The following is a 19,733-nucleotide window of genomic DNA, read 5'->3' on the forward strand; positions in this document are numbered from 1 at the left end:
TGGCACTTGGCAGCGGCGCTGCCTTCCATAAGCTGTACTACTGATGTTGGGTGCGTTCCCCGCACGAAGGCTTCAGACGTAGCTCGAGGCGCGTGTGAGGGGTGTGTGGTGGTCGAGGAAGAAACCCCGGAATTGTTGTCGGAATTGTCAGTCAGTGTCCGAATACAAGAGCACCAGCCCAAGCTCCATGGACCATCCTGTGACTTGCCTTCCATTTCTCTCATACCATCAGACGCTTTTCCCCACGAGCTCAGACTTACAGCGTAGCCTTCATCAACATGGGATCTTTACCACAGGAGATTATTTACGACTTCATCGTATGCGGGTGAGTTAATCGTCATGAAGCATGTCTTTCTATACCTAAGCCGGCGGCTGACATCAAGTCCTCAAGCGGCGGTACCTCCGGCTGCGTCGTTGCGAGCCGCCTTGCTGAGAATTCTGGTGTGAATGTTCTAGTCATCGAGGCTGGTGAACACAATGAGAATCTTGAGAATGTTCACATGACAGGAGGGTAGGCAATTATTTCTACTAGTACAGTTGATTGCGAGCTAATTGTCTGACTTTGACCACAGTTGGTCACAACTGTTCGATAAGGATACCGATTGGAACGTCATCAGCGAGAAGAAACCTTCAGTCAACAATCGCCAGGTTAAACTAAGCCGTGGAAAGTTCCTTGGCGGCTGCTCTGGTTGCAACGGTACTCTATGCATTCGCGGTGCCAAGCAGGACTATGATGACTGGGGAGTCGAGGGCTGGACGGGTGACGAGGTTTTCAAATACATTCGAAAGGTCAGTAATAATGCCGTACCCTGGAGGCTTTCTGCTCTTGGCCACACTGTTCTCTCTTGAGCTTCCAATTCCGTGTCTCTTTGCAAGTCGCTAATCTCTTGTGAATAATAGGCAGAGAACTTTCACGGAAAACCTTGGTTCGAAGCCTCCAAAGATCATGGCACTAATGGCCACCTCAACATCGAACCACATGACCTCGCTCCTATTTCAAACCTCATAATGGACTCCATGGTATCCAAAGGACTGCCGCTAGATCACGACATGTTCTCACACGGAGAAAATCCTCATGGATGTGGACATGCACCCAGAACAGTCCACAAGGGCTTGCGAACCACTGCGGCAGACTTCGTCACAAAGGAAAACAAGAAGGATAACCTTCATCTACTTGTTGAGACCCATGTTGAAAAGGTTATCATCGAGGAGGTAGATGGCGGGCTCAGGGCAACAGGTGTCAGGGTGGTCAAGGCCGATGGCTCTGTCGTCGACATCAAGGCCCGCAAGGAAGTCATTGTAAGTGGCGGCGCGTACTGCAGCCCCAACATCCTCAACCGATCTGGTGTCGGGGCCAAGGCCGAGCTCGACAGTTTTGGTATTCCGACACTGGTTGACTTGCCCGGTGTCGGCAAAAATCTCATGGACCATCTTGTAAGTGCCTCATAGCCTGCATACCGAGGGTTACTGCTAACCTAGCCTGTCTCAAGATTGTCTTCATGTTCTACGAAACCGAAAAAGCTGGTCTGACCAACGACCACCACGTCTACCACGGCGACAACTTTGCAAAGACGTACGCCCTCTGGAAGGACCAACAAGCAGGCTTCTTGTCTACATTCCCCTTTGGAGCATTCGCCTACGCCCGTCTGGACGAGCGCCTCGCTGACTCAGAGCTTTGGAATAAAGCCCCAAGGCAACCCGGACGCGACCCAATGGGCCTTACGCCCAAGCAGCCAAACATTGAATTCTTCACCACTGAGTGCTACGGAGGTCCGAAGCAGTATGATCAGTTCCCGACTGACGGCAAGTACGCCTTCAGCATGATTGCGGAGCTCTTCGGGCCTCGGTCCCGCGGTACGGTTACGCTTCGCGACACCGGTGCCAAGTCTGTCCCAGTCGTGGACACGAATTACCTCTCTGATCCATTGGATGTAGAGGTTCTGGCTGAGGCGTGCCGCTTCGGTAACGAAATTATCATGGAAGGCGCAGGGACTAAGGATATTGTCAAGGGTTCTTGGCCCAGCGATTTGGTACATCACAAGCACACCACTCGCGAGGATTGGATACCCTATGTTCGGGACAACGCAACAACTTGTAAGTTTTCCTGATTCCACTCATCCACAACTTGCTGATCGTTGGTCTGTTCCTTAGGTTACCATGCTGCGGGAACCTGTGCCATGGGCAACGCATCTGACCGCAATGCGGTTGTCGATCCGACACTCACAGTGATGGGTGTCAAAGGCCTTCGAGTTGCTGACTGCAGCATTATGCCCGTTCTCAATGGCGGTCATACCCAGATGCCTGCGTATGGAATCGGAGAAAAGGCGGCTGACCTTATCAAGGCGTCATGGAAGCTTTGAGCGATCACTACCAGCATTGGTTGAAGAATTAGCAAGCAACATGTAGAGTTTATTGATGATTGTATCAACGGACGTCGTTCGCCGCCGGTGGCCTACTCCCTCTTGAACACTGGCATCCATTCTAGAGGAGCATCAATCTCGATCCACTTTCCGCCCTCATATGTGTCCGTCTTCCCTTCGAGGAGTGGCTTCCACTTGCCTCCTGCCTCCAGCTGGGGGAGATAGACCTTGATGTTCCTCTTCTCCGCCTCCAGCACCGGGCACACCAAGTACTTGCTGCCAAACATGTACTGCTGACCGATATTCCAAGTCTCTTGATCCTTCGGAAACTCGTAGAACAGCGTCCGCATGACAGGCGTACCCTTTTCGTGCGCCTCCTTCATCAGAGAACGGGTGTAATCACGCAACTCCTCTCGGAGGAACATGTACTTCTTGCAAATCTCGTAGACCTCAGGTCCATAAGACCAAACCTCATTTGGCGCGCCGCTATGGCATTCAGCGCCCCCCGTCGTGCCATGTTGGGGCTGCTCAGGCTCTCGGCATCCATGGAGGCGGAAAACCGGACAGAAAGCACCCCATTGGAACCACCGGACGAACAGCTCGCGGAACTTTTCGTCCCGCGGGTCTCCGCCGTGGAAGCCACCAATATCAGTCGTCCACCATGGAAGACCGGATAGGCCCATGTGTAAGCCAGCTGCGACCTGGTTGCGCAGACTTCCCCAGGATGAGGCAATGTCACCGCTCCAGACTAAGGCACCATACTTCTGACTTCCAGCCCATGCACATCGGATGAGGTTCACAATGTTCTTTTGCCCCTCAGCCTCCATTCCCTCGTAGAAGGCCTTTGCGTACTCGACGGGGTAAATGTTGCCGATCGAGACGTTGGATCCCAAGTGATACCGATACGTGTCGAAATCGTACACCGTGTATTCGGGTTCGGCCTCATCCAGCCAAAAGACACGGATGCCCTTGTCATAGTAGTTTTTCTTGGCCTTCTTCCATACGTAGTCTCTTGCTCCGGGATTGGTGGCGTCAAAATGCGTCGTGTCGCCCTGGAAGTTCATGGCGATCCGGATGCCTCTATCAGACTGAATGAGGTACCCCTTCTCGACCATCTCATCCCAATTCTCAGACTTGTGGTCAACAGTGGGCCAGATGGAAACCATCAATTCGATCTTGAGCTCTTGCAACTCTTTGATCATAGCATCCGGGTCGGGCCAGTACGTAGGGTCGAATTTCCACTCTCCCTGCAGCGGCCAGTGGAAAAAGTCAATGACAATAAGGTCAATGGGCAACTCGCGTTTCCTGTACTCGCGTGCAACTTCCAAGAGTTCTTCCTGCGTCTGGTATCGCAGCTTACATTGCCAAAACCCAAGACCGTACTCTGGCATCATCGGAACCTTGCCCGTGGCATCAGCGTAAGCTTCGACGATTTCGGCCGGGGAATCGCCGGCGACGATCCAGTAGTCGAGGGCCCGGGTTGACTTGGCCTCGAAGCTCATGATGTTACGGCCCAGAATCGCTCTTCCGACTGACGGGTTGTTCCACAAAAGGCCGTAACCCAGCGAGGATACCGCGAACGGGACGCTGGCCTGGGAGTTCCTGTGCGCGAGCTCGAGATCGTGGCCCTTGAGATCCAGGAATGGTTGTTGGTACTGTCCCATGCCGTAGATCTTTTCCTCTGCGTCAACACTTTCGAATCTCGCAGTGAGATGGTAGTCATTGCTGTTGACGATGGCCAGGAACTCGCGTGCCTCGACGTCGAGGGCGCTGCACTTGGGGTCCAGGACATCCCGTCGGTGGCGCGAGTATTCCTCGAGCAGCAGCTCGCCCTTTGAGTTCCACATCATGAGCTTACCGCCACTGGTTATGGAAGCCTTGATCTTGCCATTGGTGATTGTTCCGGCCTTGTCGTCAATGATGATTTTGGCATCTGCTTTTTCGGGCTTGAGCAACGCCCAGTCTTCGGTAGGCATCTCACGAGCCTTGGTAGCCCGCACTCGAAAGGAATCTAGCCCCCATGGCTCGACCCAGACTTTCTCCGCGTCGTAGGTGTAGACAAGCTTCCCATCTTGCTCTTTGAGGCCCATGATGCTCTTATTCTTGCAAACAAGTCACGGCTTACAGGACAATAAAATGGTGATCGGGGTGTTTAAGAAGTCTTGAGCAGTGCCGTGGTGTACAAGTACAGAGACAGGATGGTGAGGGGTAGCTTTCCATTCATCGGATGCAGCTTCTTCTTGTACATGTAGCATGCAGAGCAGAACTACTCATGACCCAGCAAAAGATGATCTCCGGCTGCGGAGTTGCTCCTGTTGCCATGAGACGATGGATGAAAAGCGCAGGTCGAAAGGGTGCCACGACAAAAGGCAGATGACATGCCACGCCTCCAATTGACCACTCGGATGCCGTGAAAGCCGCCATGTCCACTGCGGCCATCGGGATGCCCCGCATCTGCCGGATTGAGGGGAAGTTGGGGGTCACGTCTGGGGTCTTTGATGCTGCGAAGGATCCGCACCCACGGACTCAAGGTTGAAGATAGCTTTAAAATGGTTATTAGGCTATTCGGGGGAGCAATAAGTGCAAACTCTAATATGGCTGGAGATCGATGTCCCAACTTCCACCTAGCTCTTGAGCTGGAGTAATCGACGACAATAGCTGTATGCACACATAATACAGGAGGCAGAATCGCCTCTCCATACTTCAACGGGTATCATTCCTTAACAGTTCTTCGACAACTGATCCATGGCTCAAACACACACCAGGCCGATCCATTACTTGTGCTTCGTAGCAAAAGACTCTCTCGTGTTGACTCTGTCAATATCGTACGGGTTTCCATCGTAGGACTTCCGGCGTGTCGAGGCCAGGCTCATCGTCCGTCGTGTGTGATGCGTGCTCTGGCGGCGCATGGATGAGCGATCGTCAGAAGATGACGTATCCGAGTCGACAGTATCGCTCGCCACAGTTTCTTGTCCACCGCTAACTTCCGGCTCCTTGTCTGAAGACGACGTATCCTCTTCCCGCAACCGCGCCATGAAAGCCTCTGATTGTGCGGCAAACTTGCAGCGTGCTCGGATTGCGGGACCATACTTGTAGAACAAGAACGGAAACGGAACGCAAGCGAGAGCCAGGAACGCGGGGATTGATGACGCCCAGTTCGTGCCGAGATCTTTATACATGTAGGTCGTGAACAGAGGGAACGCAGCGCCGAAGCAACTGCGGATAACGGAGTTGGCGGCGAGTACACTCGCCGCGAAGATGGTATAAGCGTCGATGAGGTAGTTCATGACGCTCAAGAACAGCAAAACCATTCCGAATCCGAACGGTACGCCGGCGGCGATGCTGACCATCCAGTGGATGTCGGCATTGTTGGTCCAAGCAAACCAAAATAGACCGATGGGAATCGCCACACCTCCGACCATGGCTGATGGGAGACGGGTTTCCGGAGGAGCAAATCCGCCATTTCTCTCTTGTACTCGCTTGTACCGACCGTTCTCGGGTAGTGTGTAAATGATGGCGAAAACCATGCCGACCATGATGCCAAGGAAGGCAAGTCCTCCAATTCCCTGTGACCATCCTCGTTCTTGCTGATAGACAATAGGGAAGGCCGCAAACAGCATGTAGAGAGTTCCGTAAATGATGGCCATGTAAAGCGACAGGAGCAACACAATGGGCTCACGGAACAGCAGAATCCAGGGCCTCGATAGGGCCGTCTTGAACGACTCTGCCAGGCTGATCTTGCCCTGCTCGTGTTCAATCTTGCTGACGTAAACCTTGCCAGTCATTTTGGAAAGCTTCGCAGCTCGCTGACGAAGGAGATACGGCGCATAGGTCTCGGGGACGAGGGCCGCACCCAGAAGCCAAAGGGTCCCAGAAAACGCAGCCAAGAAACCCATGACCCATCGCCAGCCCGCCGCGGCACCGAGGAATCCACCGATGATAGGTCCCAAAACAGGTCCGAGGAACGGCGCGGCAGCAAACAACGCCATCGCCAAGCCTCTGTCGGCGGCCGGGAACATGTCGGCGATGACACCACCCGAGTTGGCGAGTGGAGATGAGCCAAAGGCACCGGCGAAGAAGCGGAGGACGATGAGGGTCGTGGCTGAGTTGGCGCCGGCGCAACCGGCGTTGAATGCCGTGAGGATAGCATAGGTGCCGAAGAAGAGCGACTGGCGTCCAAATAGTTCACTGAGCGGTGCCCAGAGTAAAGGTCCAATGGCGAATCCGAGAACGAATAGGGACACGCCCAAAGTCGCGACTTCCTGGGAGATGCCGAATTCAATTATGATTTGGCGTATGCCGCCCGTGTAGGCTGATGAGAGCAGCGCTACTGCTAATGTGGTCAATGACACCATGAATGTGATGAACCATTTTGTCGCTTTGCTAAATAGCATTGGGTTCCTGGGATCGTTGGGAATCCATTGCACTAAGAACGGATCTGCTTCTGTGCCGGACCCAGGATATCGATAGTCGGCTACTTCCTGTGTTATCCCTGCTTGATCGGTGACTATGCGCCAGTATGGTATTTTCGTGTGGACGGGAGGCTCGCCAATATCGTTGGCTGCCTTTTCTTGCGCCATCGCGAGGTCGAAATGGTGATAGACGCGTCCAAGAAACTTGTGGGTACACGCCAGAAGGAAGAGTCGAGAGAAGAGGAGCAAGGAAAGGTGAGCCAAGTGAGAGCGGAGGACGGATATGCCAATGGAACAGGTGCCAAGAGCGAACGGCGAGGGGGACAAGGGGGGAAATAAGCCGGGGACGAATTGTATTTGTAGAGTGACCGGGGAGGAAGAAAAACACACACATCCAACAGCAGCGGGAATGACGAAATATACAGGATCACAGGGTCCGAAATAAAACGGCTTACGGGCGGGAATGGGGACCGAATGGTGCTGAATCCCGTTTTACCGTGCCCACTACACGCGCCGCTCCGGGTGGCTTCGCCTGTCGGATCGATCTTTTGTCTGCATTGCATACGCATATACGGTGCACATCTTCACGATCTAGTGCTCACGATCCCGTAGTTGCCGAGACGAACACCCGGGTCGCCATGTTTCTACTCTGGATAGCTCCAGCCCAGTGCACTGGATCAGTGAATAAAACCACCGTATGTGCGTGGCACTGCAGGTAAGGTGCTTTGAAATCGTGGTGACGACAGAGATGCTATGTTGGTGCGCCCTTCTTTAAGTCTTTGCCGATGCTAGTGGGACAGCCCGGCTCCGACTAGGCTTAACTCCGTCCTCTAGCGTGTAGAGGTGTGGTCCGGCAGCATAGCTTCCCGCCGTGTGTTCATAAAGTTATGCAAATTCGGCCCCCGAAAGACTCTTCAGGTTGTCAATCTCCCTCGTAAATACATGTAACCACCCCTGAACTTCTCATTCTCATTCCGTTGAGGTGGTGATGGGAGCCTGATGTTTTATTGCCTCCTTCGTGTTTCGGAAGGACCCTGAAATAGATCAGATTGGGACCCTGAGATTTACGAGAGATACACGGTCACATGCATCCAGGTGGCAAGGTAGCTTGGCGTTGGTGATCTTCATCCAAGTCTCGTCTATTGTTCTTAACTCTAACACCACAGACCACCAAAGCACAACATGAAATTATAAAGATGTGACAGTCTGGTGTTGATGGGAGGAAGTTCATCTGAGTAATTCTGTCAGACTTGTCATTGAAATCGATGGACATTTCTTTTTAGAGTTTTCCCCGCGGATGCTACGTATGCCAAACCCGCTGCGGTTTGCGGGGACAGCCCGGTTACCATAGTTCTGGAACATTGAACATGAACACCGTCTGTGTATGCATTCGGCTGTCGCAATCCTTTTTTTTTCTTTGCGTCTATATCTTATTGTTTACTTCTCCGGTCCGCATCGCATCGGAGTGATCTCGTGGAAGAGAGAACTTTGGAATGTGCTGTCGAGATGGCGCTCATCCTCAAGTGATTACAGCAGGTAGGCTGTTTTGATGCACGAATAAGGCCAGACTGACCGGAGCGACTCAACGAGTCATGGACCAGCAGATTCATAAATGTGAATTAGACCCGCTTTTCCGGAACGGCCTGCGTCCGACGTGTCTGCATAACTCACGGGGCTGTTATTCGGAGTCGGGGCGGGTTTAGGATATCCTAACGCCAGAAGGCTCCCACGAGGTGCAGTAGTGAGTCAACGCTAGGCAAGGATGTCATTACTTTCAAATTTCAAAGATTTCATTCCCTAGGCATTGGATATTCTTTCATTTTCTAGTGCATGCGACACGTACTTACTTTTGTGAAATTGCAACTTCGCGTCTAGAAACCATGCCCACCTTGCTGAGAAGTCCCATACCTAAGGTAAGTAAGTATGTTGACGTGTACATTACCTATGCTCAGGTCACATTCAGCAAAGTTCAGTCAGTTTGTTGAATCCACTTTCAGCTTCATTCCAAACGTTTAAGTTTCATTTCAAAGCCGATGGGAGCAGACTATCTCGAAGTATAACCTCCATCAACCATCAACGCAGACCCAGTCACAAACGAACTCCTGCCGCCAGCCAAGTACAAAACACCATCGGCAATCTCCTTTGGACTTCCCATCCGTTGCATCGGCACCGCGGTCGAGACTCTCTCCTCCATCGCCTTCAACACCTCGGGGTTCTTGGTCGTCATTGGTGTCTCTGTGTACCCAGGGCAGATGGCATTGATGCGCAAGCCCTGGTTGGCATAATCCTCGGATGCAGTGCGCGTCAACCCGATGACGGCGTGCTTCGTCGTCGTGTATGCCGTAGAGAGTGTGATGCCCACAACACCCTGGATAGAGCCAAAGTTGACAATAGACCCCTTTTGCAAAGGTCTGCCGTCAATTGTTGACAAAATCGGCTCTTGCTTCAGCATGATCTGCGCCGCCGCCCTCAGCACGTAAAACGTTCCATTGATGTTCACGTCGAGAACCCGCTGCCAGTCTTCCGTCTTGGCGAACGCGGCGCCGCCCTTGTGCTTGATGGCGATGCCGGCGGCGTTGACAACATAGTCCAGCCTGCCAAACTTGGCTGCTGCTTCATTGACGACCTTGATGACTTCCTCCTCGTTGGCGATATTGATGGGGTAGGTGAGCAACTCAATCTTGCGGTCTTTTCCGAACTCGGCTTCGATTTCCTCTTTGACTGTCTTGAGCGCGTCTGCGTTGAGATCTAGTAATGCGATACCCGCGGAGCCTTCTTGGGCGAAACCGCGAGCACATGCTCTACCAATGCCAGAGGCTGCGCCTGTAACTAGAGCAAAGCCGGGGACGTCCATGTTATGTGAATAAAGAGGTTTGGAGGAGGAAGTAATTGATCAAAAGTTTAGTAATTGTAGTTGAGAAAGCTCAAGGTGATTAATGTCATGCAACTTGTCTATGATGATGTGCTCACAGTTCGTTGATGGCATCCTCAATAAGTAGTCCATCATCGCGATGTTGCGCATTCGGTGTTCTTAGGTATCGGGCGTGGCTTTCCATTGACGCTCAGGTATGACTTTCCCCATTTGATTCGGGTGTCTTGACTCCACCTACAGCGACTAACTCCCCCACCCGGTGCGCGGCGTTTGAGGGGTCATCCCGAGAAGCCGCGCTGGCCGATCATCTTGTGCGTCAGCTGCTCTTATCAAAAGACTAAATGTGACACTTCTTTATGGGCCAAGCCTTTGGCTACTGGCGGGGTTGAAGAAAGATAGAGATGTGTTTTACCCCGCGGCGATAGTCAGATCAGCATTTGGCCGCATGCGCCCTATCAACAGGTCCTTGGTGTTAGTGTAGGGACCCGATGTCGGACATCACGCATATCGTGTTCCGCGCCGATGTTAGTCAATGAATGCTCACATCTAATATTTCGATTAATCAAAGTCATGCTGCCTCTATGGCTAATGTTTGCTAAGTACGTTTGATAAGATAGTTGATACAACGTGGGTGAGGTCATAGCCTTCGTCCTAGCGGCACCGCGTTGTGATGATAGGCTTCTCCTTGTTTGCAGATGACCAAAGGTTTTTGCATCCAACTGTGACATATTGTAGCAATCATTCTATTTCGATTAGGAATCTATGTCTAGACCATATGTTTCTTGATGTTCCATCTTGGTCAGGTCCTTCTAAGAACGACTTAGCTGTGCTATGCTTAACCTCAGCTCAATTAACGATCATATTGCATCGTTTTCAGACTAGCATGCAAGCTTAATCGAGACTTCTCCAAAAACAATAGAATCCACACGAGAGTGAGATACACAAGATAAACTTGAGACTTGTAACTTAGGCGACACATTACTTGCACTAGAGGATTTTAGTGGAAGTCAATGCGAACCAAATTTTGTAATTGACATAGATAATCTAAAATCTACAACTTGACACCCTTAGCCTGCCTGGCAAACGTAAGCCCCTGGTAACCAGACTCTTTAACCTCCCTGCACCGTCTCTGGAACTCCTGCGCAGATCCACCATATCTGACAACGCTTCTAACCTGCTTGCCCTTAATGTTCGTATTGACACCCGTCATCCAACTGTCAACCTCGTTAACAAGTGATCCCTTGCTGCACTCAAACACATGCTCTGTCCAGCCGTCCGCGGCCTCCTGTGTTGCCTCCGCATACGTGTATCCCCTATCACGGCAAAACTTCAACAGATCCACAACAACCTGTACGGCGTGCTCAATGTTTCTGGTTGCGTTGCCAAACGGCTGATGCGGGCCGAGAACCATAAACATGTTGGGCATAGAGGGCACCGTCATGCCGAGGAACGTGTAGGGTCTGTTGTCGACCCAGACGGCTCGCTCGCCTTTGGGTGTTCCACTCGGCGCAATCAGTGGCCGTCCATCTTTGCCTTGCCACTCGATTGCGCTGAAGGAGCCTGTAATGGCATCGAAACCAGTGGCATAGATCAGGATGTCGAGCTCGTGCTCCTTGCCGTCGGATGTGATTATGCGGTCAGACTTCACCTCGGAGACCGGGGCCTTCTTGAGGTCAACGAGGTGCACGTTGTCTTGGTTGAAGGCCTCGAAGTAGCCGCTCTCTAACGGCACACGACGGGTACCAAAACCGTGCGTCTTGGGGATCAGAGACTCGGCCACCTCCGGGTCGTGTACTCTTCCCCTAATCTTGTCTGCGATGAAGTTGGAATACAGCTCATTGGCTTGGCGATCCGTATACGTGTCGCTAAAAAGACCCTGCCACTTTCCGAAGCCCGGCTCGTTGTACAGTTTCTCCCAAAGGGCCAGGCGCTCTTCTGCCGTAACCTCCATGGACTTGCGTGGGTCCGCCATGTGCATGAAACCTGAGGGCGTGGAGCGGCAGATGCCGAAAATGTTGTCATAGTCTTTCTTGAGCTCTTCCATCTTCTCTGGCGAAATCTCGTAGTTGCGCAAGGGGACTGTCCATGTTGCCGTTCTTTGGAACACGCTGATGGACTTGATGCTTGGCTCTTTTGACAGTGCGGTGATAGTCTGGATGCCGGTGGCACCGGTCCCGACAACGCCGATACGCTTGCCAGCAAAATCGCGGGCAAGGTTCAAGTCTGTCGGCCACCGCGATGTGTGGAAAGACGTGCCCTTGAAATTCTCAATGCCGGGGATAGCTGGTAGTGATGGTGTCGAAAGGAAGCCGATACAGCTGAGGAAGAAAGTGGTGATGTATTGGTTGCCGTCCTGGTCGACAAATGTCCAGTTATGGGCATCGTCGTCCCAGCGAGCTGATTTGACCGTGGTGTTGAACTGAATATGTTTGTAGAGGTCGTTCCTCTCTGCGAAGCGCTTGATATACTTGTGTGTCTCGGGCTGGGGGGAGAAGGCCTCCTTCCAGTGCCATTCCTCCAAGAGACCCTTGTCAAAGGAATAGCTATAGGACACAGACTCGCAGTCAAACCGGCATCCGGGGTAGCGATTCCAGAACCACGTTCCACCGACGTCTGCACCGTTGTCGAGGACCTTTACCCTGCAATCGGGCATTTGCTCCCGAATGTGGTGCAGACTAGCAAGGCCGGATAGGCCTGAGCCAATGATGAGGACATCATACGTCTCTTTCACAGGGGTCGGAATAGAGCCCATGATTTTCGGGGTGGTTTCAAGAAACAGACTGAAAAGAATCAAGTTTGATTTTGAGATTTGTCTGTACTATTCAAGTCTTGATAGGAATGCTTGATGAAATGCTTCTTGTGCCACATTAAGATCTTATTCTTCGAAGTCTGTGAGATGTCTAAATAGCCAACGACTCGCCCTTGACATAAGGCATTTCCCTTAGCAAATAGAATTCCGCTGAGAAAGTATCTGCACAACTTTCCCGTCCCATCTATCACAGCATTATCCGCCCAACTTGTTCACGTCAAACATCAGCCGATCCCATGTGGGGCTTATCTGAGGTGGCGGCCCCGATTCGGGGATGACTTGCCAACTCTGGATTTGGGTGGTGTTGACCAAAGTTCGCTTATCGGGCCCCTCCCCCGCATCGACCAAGTCATAGGCTAGCTCCAAGGGGAACCCTTCCCTTAAGGAACCCTAGTCAGACTATACAGCATTCTCAAGCATGCAAAAGCGTCGAATCATCGAGATGTCAAGCTGTCAGTCTAGGTATCTAAAGGTCATATGATGCAGCTGAGCGCTTTCCGAGCTGCCGCCGATAGGGCGTGTGAGTGCGGTACCGAGCAATCAATTTGTCACACTTCAACACTATGGAGTCGCAGCTGAGATTGGGGGTTCATGATATCGTATGAACATCAAGAAAACGATGTAAATTGGCATCCCATACCAAGACTGCAAAAGGTTCCGGGAGGCACATAGTCCAGTCAATTCATATGGACGCAACTTCGAGCAAGCACGTAGTCGATCATTAGAGCCCATTCATTGCGTTTCTAACCACAATAGTGCTTCAATTCGAATTGACGTATTCCCTACTGTGCCTAAGCTGTACTATTTGTATATCAACACCTGCAATTGACAATCATTGCCAAATCAGAGAAATCTTGCGCCACCACGCGTTTGAATTGCCTTGCTTCTCCTTCTCAGCCTCATCCATGGCCGTCCACATTTCCGCCTCTGCTTCTACCTCCCGCAAATTGGTAGACAAGTCAACATCTTCAGGAGCATACAGCCAGGGATCCTTTCTTCCAACCGTGAGCTTGTGTCCAAAGTATGTAACCAGGAAAAGCGGAATGCCAATATACGCAGTCAAGAAGCTAGATGCAGAGAATCTTCCGGGGTAGAACACCGTGAATCCATTGGCGAAGAGGAGGAAGCCGAATGCAATCATGGAGATCCACGCTCCGTAGGGCTGACACCAGGACTGGTAAGGGACCTTGACGCCCTGCGCTTGGCAGGCCTTGCGGAAACGAAGGAAGATAAATGCGCACAGCACCCAAGAGGTGTATCCAGCGGTGTTTGTCAGACTAACGAACCAGTTGAAGACCACGCCAGCATCTGAGGAGACGCTCAGATACGCGAGAAGAGTGAAGCAACTCGATGCAAGGACGGCGTAAATGGGAAGACCGTAGCTGTTGCAGCGTGTAAAGATTTTGGGTGCGTTGCCGGCAACTGCAAGAGAGTACAGGGATCTACTGGCCATGTAAAGGTATGAGTTTCCAGCACTCCAGGCGCTCGTGAGAATACCGGCGTTGACGACTGTGGGTAAACCATTGATCCCGGCGTTGCGGATTGCAATGACCCAAGGTGACGCATTAGCATTACCAGCACCGGACACAAGGCCCTCGGAGTTGGAGTTGCAGATGGCTCCAATCGCCAACGAGCCGAGGAGGTAGAAAATGATGAGTCTGTAGAAGAACCGTCGGCTGGCAATGGGCAGGTTCTTGCGCGGGTTTCGCATCTCGCCACCCATGACGATGATAAGCTCTGGGCTGAAGTAGAACGAGAAGCCGGAAAACACCCAACCATAAAGGAAGGCAGTAAAGCGACCACCAGAGCCTGTGATGATGTACTCCTTGGTCGCACCTGGGTCAACCCAGTAGTAGAAACCCAGCCGTTCTCCGCTCGGCCCTCCACCAAGAATCAGAACCAATGAGAGAAGCAGAAGACCGATGAAGAGAATGATCTTCAGACTTGCAAACCAGAATTCGGTCTCTGCGTAAACAGCAACTGGTGATAGGTTGAGTCCGACGACGACAACAAGGAGGATCGTCAGCCAGACAGCATTGTGGACGTTGTTTGGCCAGTAGTTGATGATGACTGAACCAACTGTGATTTCGTAGGCGAGAATGATGCCAAAAGAATACACATAGAGCCAACCGAGAGCGAATCCAAGGGATCGAGAAGTGTAGCGGTTGCAGTAGTACGACATGGAACTGCCCGAGATGGGGAGGAATGTGCCTACTTCCATCACAGCCGTGACTATGCCGTAGACGAGGAGAGAAGTGAGGGCATAGGCCAGGAAGAGAAACGCTGGTCCGCCAGCAGCTAGGACCTGGCCGGATCCTACGAAGAGACCAGTTCCAATGCTGCCACCAATGGCAATCATCTGGGCGTGTCGCGACTTGACATTTCGCTTCGTGCCACCCTGGGCGACGAGATGAGTCTCGCCGTAGGTATTGCTTTCGAGTCGGCCGAGGTCTGAGTCGTGCGTTTTGCCATCGTTGGCAGTGTCCGCGTAAATGCCCTCCTTCGAAAAGGGGGTTGCCGTGTCGTTGTCTAGAGCCATTGTAGACTGGGTCGACGATAGGGATTCGGTAAGGTTAATTCAATTATGCATTCGAGGCAACTGAAGGAGTTGTTTGGTTGTGAAACCAGTGTAGGTAAGGTAGTTGAGTACAGAGTCTCTTTCAACTTAAGTAGACTCTTGTATTGAATGAGGGCATTCTCTTGTCTTTTAAACTACACATTACGACCACGTACACCGAATCCTGTTCCGGGGGCCCTTAAGGTGAACCTTGTCTGGGCTGACAAGGGAGACCGGCACCGATACTACTTAGTGCCGACTCAGCTCGTTGTACTCTGGACGGAAGACATTGCAATTCTTGGAAAAGCATGGATGGAGATAAGTTCCAGCCGTCCCTGTTCCTAACCCATCCGGGGCATTAGGCGACTTGGCGAAGATACCAAGTGTAGTGGTCTCCAGTCAGATAGGAAAGCTTTCCCAGCTATCAGACGCCAAAACATGTACCCCAGGTTTACTATGGGGTCACCGGGTCGTTCGCTATTCCCCCCGCTCTTATCAAAGGCCCCCGCTCCAACGGATGCGCTAAAGCCGCGTTATGCATTCTGTTGCGCACTATTCGTATCTCTCCGCGGACATCAATCCCGTCGTGTTGGTACAACCCTTGGCTAAATATGTTGCCCTCAGCCCCTTGATATAACTTTCCATATCCATTTGCGGAGTCCAGAGTATCAGCAGTTGATATCGCAAACGTTCAACGTGCGCCAAACCCTCCTGACGTCCTCCCATAAACCAAACAGGAAGTGGAATCCCGAGCCAACTCTGGCTCACCCGGAATGGCCGATGCTAACAAACCCCGACTGTCTTTGCCCAAGGATGCGGACGCCCGGCGCAGTCGGTCCTTTGGCGGATGTGGAACTGTACGTCATCCCACCCATCACGCTGGTGAACCTGTGAAGTCTGGATAGACCGTAGACTGGAATCAAGGCGCTGACTTGCTTCAGTGTCGAAACCGCCGGATGAAGTGTGACGAGGGTCGGCCGACATGCTCCATGTGTAGGGCCTCCAACCTCACATGCAGCGGCTATGAGAAGAATATATTTTTCGACTTTGAGGAGATTCCGAGCGTCGGAATGGCGCGCTTTCGGAGACCCTTGTTGACGGAATCCGAACGCGAGTCAATGAGTGACGAACTCGTCTCCAGCATTCCTCCGGCGTTGACTCTTTGGCATATTGCCCAAATTGAGGACGAATGCGAGAGGGCACCGCTATCCCAAAGCGTCCAAATCAGTCGAGGTCCCTTCGGGGCCTTTAGAGTACATCGACTGTCAATGGAATCTTCAAAGGCTGCGCCCGAATCGAGTCCAGAGTCAAATAATCCCACAGTCGGCAGCCCTCCAAAGGCTGCGAAAGAGATCGGGGAGGACAGTCCTGAGGAGGCAGACGAAGAGCTCATGAATCCACCAGACGGTTCTCCGGCTCAAGAAACGACGCCGTTACTTGGGCCTGCTCTTGCCTGCTTGGACCATCGTCCATTGAGCCCTCTTACTGAGTGGTGGAACACGAACGAATGGTGGAATATGGGTGATCTCCCAGACGCGAGCAATTGGTGGGACACGCCTGTGGAACTAGATCGCGTACGCGATATATCCGATAATGTCTCTTTCTCCGGCATGGAACAATATCCGAGGGTACCAATCCATGTCGCCTCTCAGGATGTTCAAGTATGCATACCGAGCATGTTTGCAGACACTCAGTCTCAGCAGCTTTCAACGCCAGAAAACTGCTCTATTGCCCCCGCAATCGACTACGCCGTTCCTCACGATGCGGTCTTCCTTCTGAGACACTACTCTACAACAGTCCTCCGAGGCTTCACGCCCTTCCGCCACAGCAAAACGCCATGGCATATCCTATTCATACCATACGTCAAAAGTTGTCTAGCAGCACTGACACTCGGAGACGACATGGACCACGCTAGCTTAACGGCATTCTACGGCACGCTCGCCATCAGCGCCTCCAGCCTTGGTGGCATCTCTAACTCGCGCAAGTGGTCCGAACAGGCAAACAACTACAAGCAGCGCGCTCGCCACCACGTCCGGCTCATGCTACAGACAGCCTACGATGTTCCAAAAAAGGCAAAGTACAAATCGATACTGATTGCGTTTTTGACAATGGTACAAATCTCGAGCGTCTCCGGCAGCCGTGATCAAGTGGAGTGCTATCTTCTAGAGGCGGAAAAGTTCATACGCGTCAAGGGGCTCAACAGGAAAAAGTCGCGCAAGGTCCGATTACTGCATCACTGCTACGCGTTCGAGCGGGTCTTGCACGAGACCACGTTCCCGGGGAGCACGCAGTCTCCTCACCGTCTCCACGTGCGCAAGGTAATTGAGACCAGCAATGCGAGTGCCTATAGCATAGACAACCTGTCATTTCAGCTGGCGAGCTGGAGCAACCTCGACCAAGAAATGCTCAAGGTCAAGGGGCGGGAAGAAGGGGAGAACGATCTCCATCTCCAGATCCCGGGTGTCTGGCTCGCAACACTGTATCCCGAAATCTTTGGTATCCCAGAGATCTACATGTTCCTCCTTTCGCTCGTTATCCGGCTGGCTCGGTCAAAAGAAGATCCAGAGTACTCGAGTCCCGCAGGTCTGAAAGAGTTCATGTTCCGCGCCAAGGCAGTCGAGAGACGTATCCACCAACTCAGACGGCAGCCCGGATACGTGATAGCAGACTTGCCCACCTCGGACCCGGAGATGCAGCACTGCCAGCAATTTCTAGATAATCTCTCCCAGGCCATGCTGCTTGCCTTGACCATATTCTTCTATCGGAGGGTGTACGACGTGGAGGCGGACATGTTACAGGATAAGGTTGTCGGTGTTCGGGATTGTTTGCTGCGGTTCGAGGCAACCGAGTCTGAGATGGGGTACGGGTCAGCCAGGCTGGTGTGGCCTGCAGTGATTGCGGCGAGCGAGGCAGATGACCCAGAGGTGAGGGAATCGTTTGCACAGTTTTTCAGGGACTGGGCGCGTCGGAGCGGTCTTCGTATCTTCAGCGATTCTCTCGTGGATGTCGAGAGACGGTGGGCCGAGAAGGAATGTGTAGATAGCGGCGGCGCCACCGAGGCCATTTTGATATCGTAAAATGCATATTACTGGCTGTCCTAAATCTTCCGGTTTCAAACCTAGAGTAATATTGTGTGTAAGTAGGTTGCAGTCTTGCAGATGATGGAGGGTATGTGACTGGATGTGCTGTCGAGCAGATAATGTTCGACTTACCCCTTTGGTGGGGTCTTTGCCACTTCTGCAAGGGGATAACTTTCCTGTTCTGGGCCAGCATATCCCGTGTAAGTTCTCCCCAAGATACCCCGCGCTTCTTCAACAGAAATGATTTCTGCTCGGTTACTTGCCTATGGAGTTTGACTGTCACTATCTATGCCGCGGACCGGTACCTCTACTTAATTAGAGGCACAAAGGGAGGCGTCAAGCATACTTGTTCATAGAAACCAGCTTCTCATCATCGTACCCTGGCACAAGTTTACTTCACGCAAACACTAAGTCCGACCACACCATGTCTTCATTCCAAGGCAAAGTTGTAAGTCGGGCAAACTACCCACTTTCTTGGATATCATGCTCATGTAACCCTCGCGTAGATCGCTATCACCGGCGCCGGCTCCGGCATGGGCCTGTCAACGGCCCAGCTCCTAGCCTCCCGCGGCGCTAAGGTTTCATTGGCGGACATCAACGAGGACTCTCTCAAGGAGGCAATCTCGTCTCTCGAAGATAGTGCAAGCCACATGTACGAAGTAGTCGATGTAAGAAAAAGCGATGTCGTCAACACCTGGATTCAAAATACGGTGAAAAAGTTTGGCAAGCTAGACGGTGCCGTCAACATGGCTGGCGTCATTACCCATGCCACACCTGTTGCAGAGCTTACAGACAAGGACTGGGATTTTGTCTTTGAAGTCAATGCCAAAGGCGTCTTCAACTGCCTGAGGTCACAACTAGGAGCCATGTCTGACGGAGGCAGCATCGTAAGTTTCTTCTCTATTGCTCTATATCCGACTCATACACCGGCTACCAGGCCGTTCGAGCTACAGTCTCTGGCTACAAGTATTTCAGAAGCTGATACGATGCTTTTTTATCCTAGGTATCTGCAGCGAGTGTGTTTGGTCAATTTGGCGCTCCTGGCAACGCCGCATACTGTGCTAGCAAGGCAGCCGTAATTGGGTTGTCAAGAACAGCAGCCAAGGAAAATCAAAACATTCGCGTGAATTGCGTATCACCTGGTAAGTCGCTCCTTCCCTGCTGTTCCCCCCCCCCCCCCCCCCCTTAAGAAATCATCTGCTTCAAAAAAATCGCAAACTGGCGACAGTACAGAACCAAGCTAATGATATTCTACAGGCTCTGTCAACACGCCATTGTCTCGTGGAGAAAATCCAGAAGATGTGAAGCGCGGTTTACAGGTGACCGCACAGAAGAGAAGAGCAGAGCCTATTGAGATTGCACGCGTGATCGCGTTTCTTCTTAGTGATGAGGCTTCTTTTGTTACAGGAGCCGTATACAATGTTGATGGCGGTTGGGTATGCTAAGCATTGTGCTGTTAGATATTTATCAATGGGCCTTCTCTTCGGCTCGATCTCTGAATGAGACTTATACTTTTCTTCGACGAATTTTGAACTTTCTGCATAATACAATGCACAATCATACGATAGGAGAATAAAACTTTGAAGTCACGGCTATACTTAAGTCCATGGACGGCCCCCCAATGTCTTAACCTGAACATGTGT

The 19,733-nt window shown here is 51.9% G+C and overlaps 8 protein-coding genes across 8 annotated transcripts; 3 read left to right on the forward strand and 5 right to left on the reverse strand.

The window, feature by feature from the left end:
* Positions 1-278: 278 nt before the first annotated feature.
* CABS01_07601 (GMC oxidoreductase) lies at positions 279-2,360 on the forward strand (the record flags this gene model as incomplete). The annotated part of the gene is made up of 6 exons (XM_060540963.1): positions 279-325; positions 392-511; positions 573-789; positions 901-1,434; positions 1,491-2,094; positions 2,152-2,360. 6 exons carry the CDS (start codon positions 279-281, stop codon positions 2,358-2,360), a joined length of 1,731 nt encoding a protein of 576 aa, XP_060403131.1.
* Positions 2,361-2,452: 92 nt separating this feature from the next.
* CABS01_07602 (glycosyl hydrolase family 31) lies at positions 2,453-4,450 on the reverse strand (the record flags this gene model as incomplete). The annotated part of the gene is made up of 1 exon (XM_060540964.1): positions 2,453-4,450. The coding sequence occupies one exon, from the start codon at positions 4,448-4,450 to the stop codon at positions 2,453-2,455; it is 1,998 nt and encodes a 665-aa protein (XP_060403132.1).
* Positions 4,451-5,134: 684 nt separating this feature from the next.
* CABS01_07603 (major facilitator superfamily transporter) lies at positions 5,135-6,940 on the reverse strand (the record flags this gene model as incomplete). The annotated part of the gene is made up of 1 exon (XM_060540965.1): positions 5,135-6,940. One exon carries the CDS (start codon positions 6,938-6,940, stop codon positions 5,135-5,137), a length of 1,806 nt encoding a protein of 601 aa, XP_060403133.1.
* Positions 6,941-8,816: 1,876 nt separating this feature from the next.
* Positions 8,817-9,626, reverse strand: CABS01_07604 (uncharacterized protein; the record flags this gene model as incomplete). The annotated part of the gene is made up of 1 exon (XM_060540966.1): positions 8,817-9,626. The coding sequence occupies one exon, from the start codon at positions 9,624-9,626 to the stop codon at positions 8,817-8,819; it is 810 nt and encodes a 269-aa protein (XP_060403134.1).
* A 1,069-nt stretch (positions 9,627-10,695) lies between these two features.
* CABS01_07605 (uncharacterized protein) lies at positions 10,696-12,396 on the reverse strand (the record flags this gene model as incomplete). The annotated part of the gene is made up of 1 exon (XM_060540967.1): positions 10,696-12,396. One exon carries the CDS (start codon positions 12,394-12,396, stop codon positions 10,696-10,698), a length of 1,701 nt encoding a protein of 566 aa, XP_060403135.1.
* Positions 12,397-13,285: 889 nt separating this feature from the next.
* Positions 13,286-14,992, reverse strand: CABS01_07606 (proline-specific permease; the record flags this gene model as incomplete). Its single annotated transcript, XM_060540968.1, has 1 exon — positions 13,286-14,992. One exon carries the CDS (start codon positions 14,990-14,992, stop codon positions 13,286-13,288), a length of 1,707 nt encoding a protein of 568 aa, XP_060403136.1.
* Positions 14,993-15,783: 791 nt separating this feature from the next.
* On the forward strand, positions 15,784-18,087 carry CABS01_07607 (uncharacterized protein; the record flags this gene model as incomplete). The annotated part of the gene is made up of 2 exons (XM_060540969.1): positions 15,784-15,867; positions 15,952-18,087. 2 exons carry the CDS (start codon positions 15,784-15,786, stop codon positions 18,085-18,087), a joined length of 2,220 nt encoding a protein of 739 aa, XP_060403137.1.
* Positions 18,088-18,514: 427 nt separating this feature from the next.
* On the forward strand, positions 18,515-19,535 carry CABS01_07608 (uncharacterized protein; the record flags this gene model as incomplete). Its single annotated transcript, XM_060540970.1, has 4 exons — positions 18,515-18,538; positions 18,597-18,977; positions 19,094-19,232; positions 19,348-19,535. The coding sequence occupies 4 exons, from the start codon at positions 18,515-18,517 to the stop codon at positions 19,533-19,535; spliced, it is 732 nt and encodes a 243-aa protein (XP_060403138.1).
* Between the last annotated feature and the right edge of the window lie 198 nt (positions 19,536-19,733).

The sequence above is a fragment of the Colletotrichum abscissum genome, assembly GCF_030869225.1.
Source record: "Colletotrichum abscissum strain IMI 504890 chromosome Unknown Scaffold_16.1, whole genome shotgun sequence".
Classification (NCBI taxonomy): Eukaryota; Fungi; Ascomycota; class Sordariomycetes; order Glomerellales; family Glomerellaceae; genus Colletotrichum; species Colletotrichum abscissum.